Source organism: Pyxicephalus adspersus, chromosome Z (assembly GCF_032062135.1).
Source record: "Pyxicephalus adspersus chromosome Z, UCB_Pads_2.0, whole genome shotgun sequence".
Taxonomy (NCBI): Eukaryota; Metazoa; Chordata; class Amphibia; order Anura; family Pyxicephalidae; genus Pyxicephalus; species Pyxicephalus adspersus.
The window spans coordinates 86,488,304-86,505,260 of record NC_092871.1 but is presented as its reverse complement, the minus strand read 5'-3'; the positions used below and the strand labels follow the sequence as shown (position 1 = coordinate 86,505,260).

Here is a 16,957-nt window from a genome sequence, read left to right as displayed (position 1 = left end):
AATTAACCTTGGTTTTTGTAAATGTTCTCAAGCTTTGATTTTATATTCTCTGTGTTATTTTGTTAACATCTTCTATTGCCAATTTCTAAGCATATTGTTCCAAATTTTATTCAAACTCTCCAACATATAATTTTTATGACCTTTAAAAATAACAAACAGATCTGAAATGTTTTTGTTATTATTCTTTACTCATTTCCCTGTAATAAGGTGTTTTGGTTCTCCTTAAATAAACTCACTTTTAGCTGTTTGCTAGGGTAAATGTATTACTAGTAGCTGCTGGGCTGTTTGTTTTTGGTGACAGCACACTGCAATTATAAAAGTGTAAGTAGAAAATCTGCACTCTTGTGTTAGGCGTTATTTATTAAGTGTCGTAGTCTCAATCTGCCGCTTCTAACACTTCCTACACAATGCACAACATTGCAATACTTTGCTTCAGTGTAAAAAGACAAACATGTACATGTACTGCCAACGCAGTTTTACTGATAACTGATGTCAATGTTACTACACGCAAGATAAAAATTGCAAGAATGCCATCTAACAGCAATGGTTTCATTTTTGATTTATTGGTGTCCTGTTTTGTTTATTAAAAAACAGTAACAAAATCCTGAAAACCAGAAAGACTCAACCCCTAATGATGTGGTGGTCGCTGGAAAGGAAACACTGATCAACAAATTGCTGGAAAAGTGCTGGCAGAAGAAAAGGCCTTAAATCCCGCTTGAAAAAACTTTGTTGCTATGACATTCACTTCTTTATCGCAACAAAGACATAGAAAATAAATTTTTTAAAATGTAAAAGTTTGGAACGGGCCAAGTTCATGGTAGTTTACATAAATATGTAAATCGCTGTGGACTAATCCCACCAGGGCAATGCACTACAGCACATGCTTAGAATGAGAGAAAATAATCCTTCAACGTATCACTTGAATTTTCCGGTCTTTAATTTAGACTTCAAAAATCACATTGCACGGTGACATGGCAACTAAATGGTGTGCAACACTGCATGAATATTCAAACACACCAGCTATCAATCATCTATATCTAAAATATGGTCCAGTTCCGAAATGAACAGCTATGACATAGTAAATGAGATCTAACGTTAGAAGAGTAACACAATTACAGCTAAATAAATGTAACTTACCTGCAGTAAGCAGGGATGGGATGGCCGCACAACGAATTAGATCCTCAAGTGAAAAGCACTGGCGAGCAACCAAGATTGCGACAAATATAGCAAGGGAATCGTGAAAGGACAGATCGCTCACCTAATTGATAAAAAATAAATGGTAGTCTATTAATATGACTTAATAACCTATAAAATACCAATAATCAGAAGATATGTAACATATGTCAGGTGTTAAGCTGGCAATCTTTTAAATGACAGGGTATCCATGCAAGCATTACAATACAAATCTCCTGCAGCCACAATACAATCAGCTGTTTCCACTCCTCTGTAGATTTATGTTTCTTTCCACTTATTTCTGTGGCCTCCCATGCTACTGACGAGCACTTATGTCTCAAACACTTGAATGGTGAATTTGCTTCTGTAGTGCAGGTTTGACCAATTCAAGTATTTAAGGAACATTAGTGCATAGACCGCACGCCAGGCTGCAGACAGCTGACAGAGAAGTGGGCACAAAAGGCGAAATGCTGCATTGCACCACGATCATGCACACGTCTGTAGATTGGCTATATACTGTCGAGCTCAAACACAATGGAAAAGTAAAGTTGGTGTAAAACTCACATCCACATTGCACAGCAAGTCATTGAATCCACAGGTGCCATTGTTGGATGAGCAGCAGAGAGCCTTGAGCACTCCCAGCCATTCTGAACTTAGATCTTTACAAGCGCCAGTGAGCTCCGCACACAGAATGGCGATATCGTTCACCCTGCAGAAAACAAAGACAATTACCATGTGACATCATGCCCTATGACAATAATTCCTGAATATTTAGAACATTGCTCCTTTAGTTAGATTTGTATTCTTTTTTTTCTCACCTGTCTATGTCATGGTCTCCAACACACACATGTACCAGTGCATTACATACAAAGCTGTAGCGGTTGGTGGGGGTGTCTCTGAGGAGTTTTCCCAGCATGCCGCAGTTATAGCTGTGTGCGGATGGATTGATAATGGTATCCAACATGAACTCCTGCTCCCACAACATGTTCGAATCAGACGGATCCACAATACAGTATATTGTATTCTTCACCTTGGAGCAGAAATCACTTTAGAACAGAAAAAAAAAGGATATTAATAATAATTTTATATTATATATATAATTTATATTTATAATATACATTGTTCAAAGCAATTCACCATTTTTTCAGGTTAAGATTTAATAAAGACAATATGAAAAAATAAAGAGATCGACTTTAAAGTGCCAACAAGAAAAATGTCAGTTGTCACACTAGAACAGGAAGTATGTTGGCAGAAGGATCACCAGGTAAAAAATAGCAACATTTAAAGACTGGTAAGCTGAAATATAAATTTTTGTTCCTGTAATAAAAATACACTTTTTTACCCAGTACAATTTTTCCAATACAATTTTACATCTGGCAGCAGAAGGAGGCAAAGTAGATTCTGTTCTTATTTCCCATGCTGTTATCTGTTATCTGTTCTTATTTCTGATGCTGGATGCATGACATGTATTGTATGCAGCCCTGTACAGAACAGCATGGTGGCTCAGTAGTTAGCACTATGGCCTTTGCAGTGTTTGGTCCCAGGTTAGAATCTTGTCCAGGACACTATCTGCATGGAGTTTGCAAGTTCTCCCTGTGTTTGTCTGGGTTTCTTCCGGGTACTCCTGTTTCCACCCACATTCAAAAAACATCCAGTTGGGTTAATTGGCTTTCCTTCGAAATTTACATTAATTGAAATGATTAAGATGTGACTATGGGGGAGGGGGGAGGAATTAGATTGTGAGCTCTTTGGTGGGACAGCTAGTCACAAAACTATGGACTTTTAATAATAATAAGTTTGTTGTCACTCACCTAAACAGTTCCCCGTATTTGCTCTTCAGATGGCTGCAGTACATATACAGATCATAGAGATAAGCAAGAATACATCGCTCAGCAGATGAGCCGTCTGACCGATTCATGCCATGCTTCACAACTCCACATAAACTGTAATAGAAGAATGCATTAGAAATAGAAGTTTGCAGGCTGAAAACCATGAGAATTCTGTCTTGGCAGAGTCATCTGTCATTTGACAATCTTTAGAGCAGAACCCCAGGATGGTCATGAAATACCATAATAAACAGCTGATCCCAAAATAACACTACAACTCCCTGTCCTATCATCAATTTCTGGCAGGCCAGAGGAAGGATTTTATTGTGCTGTGCATCATTTCCAATCCCTCCCCCAGATGTAGCCAGGCTCTCAGAACTACATTACCAATGTTTCCTGGTAAATGTAGTTTGTTTGCCCTCAAGTGACTGCTACATTTACCTGTTGGGCACACTGGCAAGATGCAAGGATGTGTACAGGTGGGAACTAGAATACAGACCACCCACCCTGCAAAGACTATACAATGGCATTCAAATGACTGGTACCATTGGCAAAAGAGAGGGTGGCGGGGGATCAGTCTAATGTGCAGGATGTTGTTTCACAATTGTTTATTCGGTCATTGAAGATTTGGTTTTAACAAAGGATTGCTCCTCTAAAGATGCAAGAACACTGCTTTAAATCTGAATTCTCATTAACATTCTGCTTGGTCCTTACCCCTCGAAGACCTGCGCTGTCTGCTCCTGATTGAGAATCAGACACGTGTTATAATGTCTCAGCACGGCCACGATACACAAACACAGACCCATTGTGTAACTGCCAACCAGGTTGGAGGATTTAAGTAGGAGCTCCGCTTCAACAACACTCAGTTCATTCAACAGCTGGAGGAACCAAGAAAACAAGAGATTTGTAGAATAGAAAAATGGACATGATTATTAACAAAAATTACAAATGTGAACATGCAGGGAAAATATTAATGGCAACTCATACCTGAATGGCAAAGTCAATGAGGCCACTAATATTCAGAGAATATTCCATCAGGTCAAAGATGAACTGCACATGCTGCACCAGAGGAAGGTGATAAGATAGGCCGAGGGCGAAGCTAGTAATTTGCTCCAAGACGTTTCGGGAAACCTGGAAACAACATAATTGTCATTTCAGTACCTAACACAGCACATGAAGATAGATTGATAATAAATCAATATAAAAATTCTATTACAGCTAAACCTCAGCAAAAAGATGGAAACAAATGACGCTCTATAAGTAATACATCATTTCAGGTAATTAAATTCAAACAGACCAAGCACCAGAACTGGACCTGGTATCCGTCCCTTGCAATCCCTGTACAATAGAGCTCAGATGACAAAGAAACAAAATAATCAGACAAGTTCACAGAAAAACCAACAGAAAAATGTGCAGGGAGGGCCCAGACCAGTCCATCAGTGTTGTTAGAGTTCAGCTTTATTTGGTGGTAGATTTATGGGTCTCTATTACTTAAAAATTATGTTATGCCATACTATAAGCTATGAAAAACAGACAATACAAGACAACCTCTCTTCTTTGGCACCAAAAAAACAAAAGGTGCAGATTCGTCATTGAAGTCCCGTCGCTTCCATACACTTACCTGAGCTGTAACTTGGTGCTGATCGAAATGAGAGAGCTGCTGAAAACGGCTGAAAATTTCTTCTGCTGTGGGAAATGCTTCTGGCTTGGCCCTTCGTTTGCGTTGTCCTTCATTGGACCCTGTTAAAAAATGTGCCACTTAGAAATCCGCATTCATCACATCTAGAACTTTACAATAAGTTGCCCTGTTAGGATTCAGTCCATATATTTATATTACATTCATACACGGTATCAATCATCAGACCATGTACATAGATTCTATATTCATCATTCAGCCTTCATCACATCTGAAAAATAAACATCTTACCAGTCTCAGCAGTGCTTTTACGGTTCAGAACCTTCAGAATGTCTCTTGTAATTTTCTTGATCACATGACGAGCATCATCTCTTTGACGGCCTACGCCAAACAGAACCACCAAGCGCTGGTTGCATTCATGGCTGCAAGACTCCTCCTAGAATGCAAAGCAGATAACCAAAAATGGAGAAATGGTGCAATAAAACAAACACATACAGCCAAAACCTATATGGGCTTTGCATGCAGTTGAAAAGAATAAGCACACCTATTATGTTTTTTTTAACTTATCCAGGGTTAGAGTTGCCCTTACTTCTTGTCACATGACAACAATATTACTAAGAAGATCCGCAACAAGGACACTGGAAACATCATAATTTATTAATTTAATGGAGGGGTTCACATACTTCATGACATGTAATTCACGCTTGAATTCCACTCTTACCTGTGGAATAGGGAAATGTGTGGCATACTGAATATGACGCGGCTGGTCATACAAAGAAGCCAGAGGTCCGTCCACAGCTGGCGGCTTCACTGTACGCCGCGATTCACAATCACCGTCATCAGGTGCCGGACTCCGCCCCTCACAACGCATTGCAGGTGAGAACATCTGCAAAAACAATAAATGCTAAAGACACACGGAAAAGGATTCATATACAATGAGGCCCTAACACATCTGGCTCTGTTGAGTTGATGAGCAGCAGTGACATTTAGACACAAAACAATACAATGCAAACGGGTCATGTGATCAGAAAACGACTCCAAGTAAAAATTCTGACCCTCTTCTATATGCATTCTCCCCTGTGGTGATGGTAGGGAATAGGGGGTTAGGGATTTGGGGGTTTGCTCACAATTGCTATAAGAGAAGTAGACAAGAAGCAATTCTGTTTGTCACCCAGCCCAATGTGATATGTAAATGTACACCAATCAGTAATACAAAGCATTTTATAATTCAGAAATCCCATCCAATCCCTCCATATAAATGGCCACAAACATTATTTATAAAATAAATTTAAACCCCCCCTTCCCCCTCATTCCAATAAGGCAGAACATGATCCATGTGAATCCATTACTTACCGGAAATTCACTCTTCTCCATGTCATCAAATAAAGCCCCAGAACTGTGATCAATGTCCATTGTTTCTGAAAGCGTTGTGTCCTACGAAACAGACAGAACATGTAAAAAGAAAATCATTCACAAAGCTCTGCCACACAGTGCTGCCAACTAGAAGGATCTGACTTTTCCCTACTGAAAAAAAACTAAGTCTCTGTCCTATCCACATGTTTCTTATTTGCACACAAGAACAACTGATTGCTTTATTGTGCTGCTTCTCCCCATCCTAATCTAAGCTTTGCTAATCAAGGGGAGCAGGAGGCAAACACCAGGTTTTAAATTTTTAAATTACATTTGTATAAAAATGCCCTGATTTTCCTGGAGTTCAGCTTTAATCGTGACAATTTCGCCCAATGTCCCCACAATGAAAGCACCCCACACCTTCCTCTCCTCCATCTCGCCTCCCCATCCCCTGCTTTCCATATCAATGCTGACAGTCCCAGCCAAGGTCTCCAGTGTGCAGGCAGTGCCTCTCCTATGTGGGGCGCTCTCGTACTTTAGTCCACATTTTGTGTCTTCCTTTTATCAGGTTGTATACAGGGAGCAGCAATGTGGATAAGATTACATTTACATTTAGAATCGTATCCCTCATCTACCACTTCACACTTAGTAATGGAGGAGTTGTCACGCCATGATATTCACAGAGAGCAGAACCTGGACAGAATATAAATGAAGGACAAGAACATTCAATGGAGCAGAAACAGATTGCTTCTTCTAATCTTCTGTGCTAGATCTGCTCGGCTTCATGGGTCAGGATTTATTAGGATTGGTTCCATGTGTTTGATTCTTTATGATTTATCTTTTCAGGCCAGCATTTGATATCTGAATCAAGTACTTCTAAAAATCAGAGTATTAACCAAGCACACCTAAAATGTTGACTCTTGCACCATCTACCTTCAATGCAGCCATACAGCATTGTATCTATTCCTCACAGTGGTTTCATTTAGGATTTAAATGCTTTAATTTTACCTTCTTTGGTTCCTCCTCTCTCATCACCTCAATGACATTTTAAATAAAACCTTTCCATTATATTACATATGTTATCTTCCCTTCTTATCCCTGTGTTTTGCTATGCCGTGCAGGCAGATCAGGGCTTTAAGAAGGGCCAGCATATTACTGCAGCATTCATTACTACCTCATGATATGCCATTGTTATATTAAAAGCAGTTTAAGGACCTGAATCATTAGATGATCTATATGCTAATATGATGACTAGGAAGATGCTGATAGAAGAAGTGAGATGTCCTCATCAATCTGCTGCCAATCATTGTTCAGTATTCTCTCTCTGGGCCCAACACCCAGCACTTCTCAGTAACTACACTGGCTCTTTTTGGGTGGATATTGAAAAGTTGGGTCTTTGAACAGTTGGGGTATATTACAAAGATGATGTAAAAATGAGACACATACTAAAAGGGAGGCATTGGAAAGTTGGAACAAAGTATGGGGGGACAGTAGAAAGCAAGACAGAATTATAGGGGGTCACTGAATTATGATGGCAACATGTTTGTTATGTGTTGCCCCACCCAACTTCCAATTTCTGGGGAGAACACTGTTGTCTAATTAGAAAGCTGGAAACGAGGTGTGATGGGACCTCCACATGCATGTTAGGGTATTATATTATATTGGGGGTCTAATGGAGATTTATTGTAGGCGGTACACAAAGGGGAGTTCTGCAGGTACAGCAGGCTTCCTCCCCACCAGCTTTGGGACTTATGCCTGGTCTCACAGAACCACTTGTCTTCTCTGGTCATACAGGCAGCCCATAACCAACATCACCATGTACAGAATCATTGTCCTGCACTTTGCTATAAAGATGTCTAGGCCCAGCCCAGAGCAGAAAAGAGCGGGGGAGAAAAGAATAAAATAATCATTGCTCTGAATTACATTCCCTAACCCTCATTAATGATTTTTATTACAGAAAACTGCAGCAAAGCACGTTATTAGATTACATTGAAACACATTGATGAGACTGTAACCTCAAATTGTGATATATATATGTTTTTGGTTACTCACATCTAATTTGATACTGTTATTGGTCTCTCCCTCCTTGCGATCAGCGTCATCTGATGGGTCCTCATAAGGAGAACGAGGTCGGGGTGCATGGGGGTCCAGGCCCAAGTCGCCTCTTGATATCAGCGTGCACATGTACATGTTGTGTGAGAAAACATCATGACGGATTAGTTCGCAGAATAGCAGCACCAGGTTATAAAATTCTACGCGCTCTGATTCGTTTGATGGATTCGCTGTAGAGGTAAACAAATTAAAGTTGAAGTACATAATGTGTTTAAAATGCACTCAAACAGTAAACATTTGCTGTTAAAGGGAATATCTAGAAATGTTAAATATCTATTTTTTTCATGCTGTATCTATACACTTGTTTTTTATCCTCATAGCTGTATATCAGGTCACATTATGTTCTGTAGCCATATAAATGCAGTGTGAAATGTAAGGCATGATCAGGCACGATCTGGTTCCTAAGGAATGTTAAATTTGGCAGTGCTTTCTTCCAACACTCCGAGCAACATCTCCTTTCCCCGAAGCCAACCCTGAAAATGACTGGAGGGTAAGGGATCATCGGAGTTATTAATATTATTAGCCAGTTTTTATATAGCGCCGACATATTACACAGCGACACACAAAGTCCACAGTCATGTCATTAAATGTCCCTCAAAGGAGCTCACAATCTAATGTCCCTACCTCAGTCTTATGTCTTTATTACAATCTAGGGTAAATTTTGGGGAAAGCCAATTAACCTAACTCCATGTTATTGGAATGTGGGAGGAAACTGGAGTACCCAGAGGAAACCCAAGCAAACACAGGGAGAACCTGCAAACTCCATGCAGATAGTGTCCTGGCCGAGATTCAAACCTGGGACCCAGCGCTGCAAAGGCCAGAGTGCTAACAACTGAGCCACCGTGCTGCCGAGTTGCAGGATTGCATGACACACCTACGTGAATTGAAAGTGGTGCTGGGCACGTCACAAATCCTTCTATCTGGCTTCTGATAAATAAGTATTAGGAGCCCTGTGAAAAAGCAAATCTAACCAATAAAAACAGAAACATTTGTGGCAAAAACAACAGGAAACATTTGGGATTTGAAGATTTTTTTCAAACTAGTGCAACTGCTCTAAGATCAGAATCAGGCAGCATCCCTGAACATGAGATATACGTACTTAATACTGGTGCCTGTGTGTCAAGAAACTGCAGTAAGACATCTTGGAACACAGGAGGTGAGCTGAGAGCAGACAAGGACCCAGAAGACACAGACCCCTTTTCATCAATGGCTTCAGATTCTCCACATCTCTGATGAAAGAAATGAATGCAAAATATTATTATAACCAAGAGAGAGGTGAAGATAGAAATTATGGTCAACAAAGACTGATAGAGACCATAAAGCATACCTCTGCTTCTATCTCCATCTGCCTCTTCTCTAGTAGTTTAGCAACAACTAATGCGCGATGGTGTCCGTACCGCTTACAGCTTACAGCCCATTCACACAGGAGAGCAACCACCGCATCATCGTCTGGGGAAATCTAAGGGGAAAGATACCATAGGTCAGAAGATAAATGGCACAGCGATATGAAAGAGCCACACGAACCTGAATAAAGAATAGCTCACCTCATGACCATCCTTGCCAATACCCAGCCCAAAGATTCGATTATACAGAGAGTCTAAATTGTTACTAAAATCAGACTTCTCAAAGCTGTGACTGTCCAGAACCTCCAGAGTGTGAAGAACTCGTCCAATGGGAAACCCTGCAAGCAGACGGATGATATCAAGACAATGAAGGAAAACACAAACTGGCAGCAAGGTCTGGGAGTGTAAGCCAGAAAGTGATTTCAGAATAGTTTGCTGGATTACCTGCTGTGGCTTCCTGACATTTATCAAAGGACCATCGGACCTCCACTGCACGGCCTCGCTCCTTTATCTGCTGCTCCATTTCCCGCAGTTTCCTACGAACCTGTGAAATGAAAAATTCCAAAGTCAGAGAAACAATTTTTACAGTAGGTTCTTCTACCTCATAGCAATAAATTCCCTCTATTCCAGCACTCACCCAACCCTTCACTTAATAGCTTTAAACAGACCTAAATTCAACTTTTTTACTTTACATAAAAGGGTGGACCAACCCTTATATATTAAGTAAAAATTCAAATAATTTATTTATTTTTTGCAACACACACACACCAAAAAAGGGGTGCAGTATCGGCCCCTTTAAGTCTTGATCGCCACGGTGATCAAGACTGAATGGGAGCACAGAGCTTTCCGGGATACCTACGATATGCATCCCGGGAGGCTCTGGGTGCTCCTTCTGCATATGCCGGATCTTGGGCATGCACAGAAGGGGCACTTATCCATTAAGGGGAAAGTGATGCCGATCGCATGCATGCACAGTGAGATCAGCTCTTTTTTTTCCCCTTTACAGCAGCTACGTCACCCAATCTCCTGCCAGCGCCGTGACAGATCGGGTGATATATCAAGAAGACCAGAAAAGAAGACTGAAGTTGGTGGCACCCAACGTTTCCTCCGAGCTGGGACGAAGAATTCTAGGATTATGCAGGACCGGATGGAGGAAGCATCCAGCACCATCGAGGGATCTGCTGGAATAAAAGGTAAGCGTTTTTTTTTTTTAACTTTAGTTCCACTTTAACCTTTGGGGACTCTTGACTATCACTTCTACCTCTATGGCTAAATATATGTTAACCCCTCTTCAATTGATCAAGCTCAGCTGTTCCCATTGAAGGGCACTGTTATTATTATAATATACAAATACCATTTTATTGGCCATTGTTTTGGAATGGAGTAAGCTCATATAAGTGTGAATGTCAAGTTCCTGAGACTTTTAGCCAATCACAATGTGACTTTAACTGTAACATGTAACAAATACTGTATGATGGCATTTTTATTATTTCATAGTTTAGTAAACAATAATTTTTTTAAGAATCTAAATGTCATAATTTTGCTTGCCGATCTCCACCTAGAAGCTAAGTCAAAAGCCCAAAAACCGGCCAGAAAAACCCTGCAAATTTTTTTTTTTGTTCGGTACCAACCCCCAAATTTCTCCTACCTGCTGTGTGAAGGAAGAATTACCACCTGACATTGGTAAACTAGATGGAGCTAAAGGAAGATGATCCAGGGGCGATCCCGTCTTAATTCTGTTATCCGTCAAGGAGTAATGCCAGACAAGAGCACTGGGACAACACAGGACAATACTCTGAGAAGAGAAGTGTTCAAAGAAGATTAGAAGAATGGTCTATACATCTTTCTTTAATTTTTATCATGCTTATCAATAAGACATTTATGGATGATTGTAATAACAGACTGAAGGACTATCTGAACTTGCAAACAAACAAGTCAAAGTTACCTGCAACATACAGCTCAGCCCATACACAAGTGGTCGGTGCTGAGAGCACTGCAAGAGATCAGTAAAGGGTGAAGATGGGGCGGATCCTGAGGGTGTGGGAGGTGCAGGTGTAGGGGGCAATGCAGTGCCAGTCTGTGCTGCCAGAAGGTGACCTCCGGTGCCATCTAAGTGCTGCGCCAATCGTCTTGTGCAGAAATAGGCCAGGCGACGGGACAGGTAGGCAGACTGAACAAAGGAACTGGAATACTGAGAAAAATACACATACATTAGTAAAACGCTCATGTGATGTATATCTAGACAGCAAACATGTAATTCTACTTACACGTAGTAGGAGAGGAAACAGAAGTTTTAGAAGTTCGTCTTCCCCAGGTCGAATCTTTTCAAAACATTCCAGAACCCAGGTAAGAAACTCATGTCGTTCCAGCATCCCATCCTACAAGACAAAGGATAAACTTTAAATCCTTCTACATGCACATTTCAATATGGACAGAATATATCATTATGGATACACTTCTCCATGTAGATATAATTTATTGATATTACATCTTTCCTTACAGCTCGAGATACTGCACTGATCTATAAATACACACTTATGCAGTTCAATGCTGTCAGACTACATTTAACCCTTTTTATGACCAGAGGAAATTGGTGCCAAAATGTTCTAAATTGATATCTTTGATACATTTTTAGTATCTGAACAACCACTGAGACATCCTGTGGACTGTTGTGTTCATTTACCAATGAAGCCTTTAATCCAGCATGTGATAATGGTATAACTATACTTCTGGCTAAAGATAATCCACTGCCCCATGTCTCAGCTCCAGCTTCCCCAAAATTGGTTCAGTGCTGTCACATGGACCTGTGAAATGAGCGCAAAGCTTTATGAAGGATTAGAAAGTCAGTTTGGAGCTGAAAGGATTTTCTGTTCCCATTAAGGCAAAAGTAAAGAAAGATTAGGTATGTGATGGTGGAACAGGGATGTTAAGTTTCCCCATTTACTATACCAATGATGGGCACCGGTAATGTTTATAGTAATATCAGATCCTAGCAATATATAAAAATGGAGAGTGGTGTTAGTAGGAGCTTGGAAATAACTGAGTTACAATGATCCCTCCAGATTTGTGGTGCGGTAGGACAAACATTGTGAGGCATATGTGTATGCAATTTATCTCAAAAGCTACCCCCGATGAAGCAGAGTTATTGTTTTTCTGCAAAATGCATCAATTCAACAAAGAGATCATTTGTTGTTTCTTTTAACAAGTAAAATTGGTGTTTTTAATGTATATTTATTAAAGTTGCTGGCATTTGAAATTAAAATCTGTTATTAGGTATATAATGCCTTTAATGTCCTATTTCTGCATATAGTTTCTTCCTAATAACAGCTCCTGCAAAGCAGAGAGTGGTTGTCCATGATAGAAATTTGTTTGCACACAAACAGAAATGTAATAATCTGTACCTGAAACATGAACATAGCCAGTTTCTCATTATATTCCCACTGCTTCACTGCTAGTTCCACTTCAGGAGGAGTGGGTCCAGAAGGAGGACAACCACCAGTCACCTGCCGATAATATTCTGCAATCTTCTGCAGCTGTTCCCACAAGTAGCGGGTGATAATCTGCGTCCACTCTGTAGAAGCGGAGACACATAAGTGAGGTCATGCACATACAGAGCTAACAGACGAGCAAAACATACGCCATGTATTTTACCTATGATTGGGTCCATCACATGTCTTTTCTTCATTTTGGTTTCTGTAATGGCCGCATAATAAGCACAGGTCATCTTTATCAGCCAGGCCGCCCGCATAACCGGGACGTAATACCGGGCCAGGTAACCGAATACCTCCTCCTTCTTCCCGAAAATAGGAACCTATCCATTAGAGAGGGAACAGACTCTCAGGAAAATGAGAAAAACACAGTCCAAACCCGGACCTACTTCCTGTTCTTATCCCCCCACACTTTTATTCTGGGCCCTTTGCAGTTTTCTTACAATTTCAGTGATCAACCCAGAAATTTTTTTAAGCCGGGTGGGAAGAAATTGTAGGTGGGTGGCAGCCCTGGTATCATCATAACTGCACAGAAACAGCCGGGTGGTTAGTGAATAGTGCTGGGTGGTGTGCCCGGCTAAAAGGGGCCTGGGAGATCACTGCATTTATTTCTTAATCCTTCACCCCAAGAAGTGCCAGATGTGAAGAGGCTATTCCCCTGCAAAATAATAAAATATGGGTGGGGCGGGGATATACGAAGCATAAACTCTCCTCTTTTGGAAAATAAAGATATTTAATTTCAGGTGTCCTAGATGTGGCGATGGTAACCACAGTGACCAACACTTACCTTCTTAGCCAGGTGTGTAAGTGGTTTTGTTCCAGCCAGATCTGTGAACCAATTATGTATGGAGTTCTGAGAACGGGGTGTAACCAGCCAAAAGTTATCTTTCTGGTTAACCTGAGGTTTCCTGCGGCCAGTGTCTGGCAGAGTATTGCAGCGTAACTTTTCTGCCATGATATTACTGAAGTTTGAGCTGATCTATAAGAACAAAAAAAACGAGGTCAAATCCCTGGGATCTCTACAGCAGATCCAAAAATGGGGCAAAGAAAATCAAATGGAGAATTCGGGCACAGAACACCTTACCTTGGCTGGGTTAAAGTTGACATTCTTAGCACTGCCATGTTCATCTCCCGATACAGCCGGCTGGTTATTAAATCCTTGTTTTACATTCAGAGCTGTGAGCTCGTCCTGCAAATATTAGAATTATAAACAAATATTTTAGTACACTGGGATCATTCTGAATTTACCACAAAGAATCTCAGGATGTGAAAACTAGCACAACACCATCATCTGCGTATAACAAGAAGACCCATGGGCGGTGCCCGTTTCCTAGTCCATGGAGGGCTGCAGCGCCACCTATTGGCTATTATGGGGATGGGTGCGGAAGCACAGGAAGAGTCGGAGGCTGGAGATTTCTAGGAATATGATAACTGGGGTCACTACCTGCTAGAGAGTGTGCCCAATCATTTCTAATTGGGGTGTCAGAGACATTTTAAGGGTCCCTCTGAAGGAAATCAGTTATACCACCTGAGAATAGGTGAGAAACCCCGACCCTGCGACCCCATTTTAACAGGAATTTTTATGAAGTTCTAGAAACTTCTGGTTGTCACATGACACCACCCTATACCGATGAGTTGTATGAATGCTATGAATGGACAGAACACGTCACTATAAACACAAATCTCTAAATGGGGCTGATCTTGCATGCAACTCTACCTGCTCTGGACTCAATGTCCCCCCCAGGGCACTAACTGCCCAACTACCTCTCTGACTCCTTAATGAATAGTCCTGATCTCCTCTCCCCACCCTGACCTTAAACCACCCCCCTCCCCCATCACAATTCATACTCACCGAGATCCAGGCACTGAGCCTGCTGATTGTTTACATTTTGCTAACCTGTGCAGTACAGCGCCATTCACAAGGGGCAGCAGAGAGGGGCAGCATGTAAATAATCAGCTGACCCCTTCACGTGAGTAAAGCTGCGTACACACTTGCAATTTTTGTCGTTGGAAAGGATCTTTCACGATCCTTTCCAACGACAAGGGAGTGCACGATGCATGAACGGTGCTGTACATACAGCACCATTCATGCTCTATGGAGAGGGGAGGGGGAGAGCGACGGAGCGGCACCCTGCTGCGCGCTCTCCCCTTCACTTTCATTAGGATCGGCTGTCGTCCATCGTCCGTGGATCCGGCAGGTCGGTCGTCCGGACGATGGACGACACCGACTGTACACACGCCAGATTTTCGCCCGATAATTGGCCGATGCCGATTATCGGGCGATAAAAATCTGACGTGTGTACGTAGCTTAAGTATGATCAGTGCCTGTAGGTGGTGGAGGGAGGGCATTAGAGAAACTCTACCAAGGGGTTAAATGTAAAATGATCCCCCCCATTTCCTGAAAGTCAATGAATAAACACATCAGGTGGTGTTGGAAGTGACCCCATTCTACTTATTGGAGGTTTTGCAGAGTACCCCCCCCCCTTCTCCTTGTGGGCCTATAATTAGTCTGGGGGGGTCTCATGAAACATTCCCCCACACTGGCAGATTTCATCAGATGATGCTGATGGGTGAATGTTCATCTCAGACATTCAAGGTTCATTCTGGTACTTACATCAGCCTGGTGGGCCACAACACAATGGAAGGGCCCTGACTTCTGCATACAATGGAAGGGCCCGCATTGTGTCAGGATTTATGATTTGGCCCCAGGGTGACACAGAGATCACTGGAGCCTGAGATGGGCACAAGGCCAGGACATTGGCAGTCGTTGTATCTCCCTACTGACCCGGGCTGATATTTGTGTCATGTCCTGAGAGGGCTGCAATGTTACCCATCTACACCCCCAAATCACCCATCAGCATCACACCCTCTTCACTCCCTGTGTATCACCTATCAGCTTCCCCAAGCAAAGTCACAGCAAACATTGGTTCCATATTGTATGAAGATAACTGACTAAAAAAATATAATTAAAACTTAATATGTGTTTGCTGTGCAACCGGCGTACCCCTTCCCTCTCCCGTGTGCAACCGGCATACCCCTTCCCTCTCCCGTGTGCAACCGGCGTACCCCTTCCCTCTCCCGTGTGCAACCGGCGTACCCCCTCCAGTGTACAACAGGCGTACCCCTTCCTACTCCCAGGTGCAACCGGCGTACCCCTCCCGTGTGCAACCTGCGTACCCCTTCCCCCTCCCGTGTGCAACCGGCGTACCCCTCCCCTATACCACCATTGTACCCCACCTATGAGCAATGTTGCAGTCTGGCCTCCCTGGTTGCTGTTGCCATACACTGGCTGATATCTTACAGATATAAATATAGATAGATATAGGGGAGATATATAGATTAATATCTGCTCGGCTCTCTGGATCAAAACATTAAATGACAGGGCCACTTGAAGCTGACCCCCCCCCCCCCTCGCCCATCTCTCATGTTGGGGTTCTCTCCCTGGCACCATCTTTGCCCCCCCTCCTTTGTTAGTTGCCCTGCTCTCTCTCTGCCCCCTGGGAGGCCCCCAGCTTCCCCATTCCCAGTCGTGAGCGGCCCGCCCCCGTTCCTCCCCCGTGTCGGGGCCCCGGGCCCCCACTCGCCTCCTTCTGTTTGGCGTCCTGCGGATACACGTCCGGGGGCCCCAATCGAGGTTTTTTAAGGGGCCTTTGCTCGTAGCTGAGTACACCGAAGGCCGCCATCTTCCTGGCCTTCCTAGGGGCGCGCGCCCGATGACGTAAGAAGGAAACAACAAGTCAGGAGGGGCTAGAGAGGAGGGGAGCGCGCTAGTGACGTCACGGCAAGAGCAGGGAGGTTGTCGGCGCCATGTTTAGTGAGGGCAGAAGTTCTGCGGTGGTAATGTAATAAAGGGGTGCTTTGTACTCTGCTATAATTAGAGAGAGGGCCCACTTACCTATTCACCCCCCATATGTTTTTTTTGTGGATTGTGTTCTTCTCCAAGTGGATTTAATATTAAAAGAGGGAAATAAACATTAATTTCTCCATAAACATTTAGTGAAATCAATAAATATTATATTTGAGGGAAAT

The 16,957-nt window shown here is 42.3% G+C and overlaps 1 protein-coding gene across 3 annotated transcripts in view; it reads right to left on the bottom strand.

Moving 5' to 3' along the window:
• The window catches only part of MED12 (mediator complex subunit 12), a 29,418-nt gene extending 12,773 nt beyond the window's left edge, over nucleotides 1-16,645 (bottom strand). For all 3 annotated transcript variants that reach the window (XM_072431170.1, XM_072431172.1, XM_072431171.1), the window contains exons 1-23: nucleotides 16,513-16,645; nucleotides 14,013-14,117; nucleotides 13,716-13,907; nucleotides 13,092-13,251; nucleotides 12,842-13,011; nucleotides 11,708-11,818; nucleotides 11,386-11,631; nucleotides 11,089-11,235; nucleotides 9,885-9,984; nucleotides 9,642-9,778; nucleotides 9,425-9,556; nucleotides 9,197-9,326; nucleotides 8,038-8,267; nucleotides 5,989-6,069; nucleotides 5,357-5,521; nucleotides 4,927-5,071; nucleotides 4,621-4,739; nucleotides 3,987-4,130; nucleotides 3,714-3,877; nucleotides 2,985-3,116; nucleotides 1,992-2,219; nucleotides 1,738-1,882; nucleotides 1,138-1,258 (exon numbers count right to left, since the gene is read on the bottom strand). In XM_072431170.1, the coding sequence (XP_072287271.1) occupies nucleotides 1,138-1,258; nucleotides 1,738-1,882; nucleotides 1,992-2,219; nucleotides 2,985-3,116; nucleotides 3,714-3,877; nucleotides 3,987-4,130; nucleotides 4,621-4,739; nucleotides 4,927-5,071; nucleotides 5,357-5,521; nucleotides 5,989-6,069; nucleotides 8,038-8,267; nucleotides 9,197-9,326; nucleotides 9,425-9,556; nucleotides 9,642-9,778; nucleotides 9,885-9,984; nucleotides 11,089-11,235; nucleotides 11,386-11,631; nucleotides 11,708-11,818; nucleotides 12,842-13,011; nucleotides 13,092-13,251; nucleotides 13,716-13,907; nucleotides 14,013-14,117; nucleotides 16,513-16,611 (3,403 nt within the window). In that variant the 5' untranslated portion in view covers nucleotides 16,612-16,645. The remainder of the gene's footprint in view (nucleotides 1-1,137; nucleotides 1,259-1,737; nucleotides 1,883-1,991; nucleotides 2,220-2,984; nucleotides 3,117-3,713; nucleotides 3,878-3,986; nucleotides 4,131-4,620; nucleotides 4,740-4,926; nucleotides 5,072-5,356; nucleotides 5,522-5,988; nucleotides 6,070-8,037; nucleotides 8,268-9,196; nucleotides 9,327-9,424; nucleotides 9,557-9,641; nucleotides 9,779-9,884; nucleotides 9,985-11,088; nucleotides 11,236-11,385; nucleotides 11,632-11,707; nucleotides 11,819-12,841; nucleotides 13,012-13,091; nucleotides 13,252-13,715; nucleotides 13,908-14,012; nucleotides 14,118-16,512) is intronic.
• Between the last annotated feature and the right edge of the window lie 312 nt (nucleotides 16,646-16,957).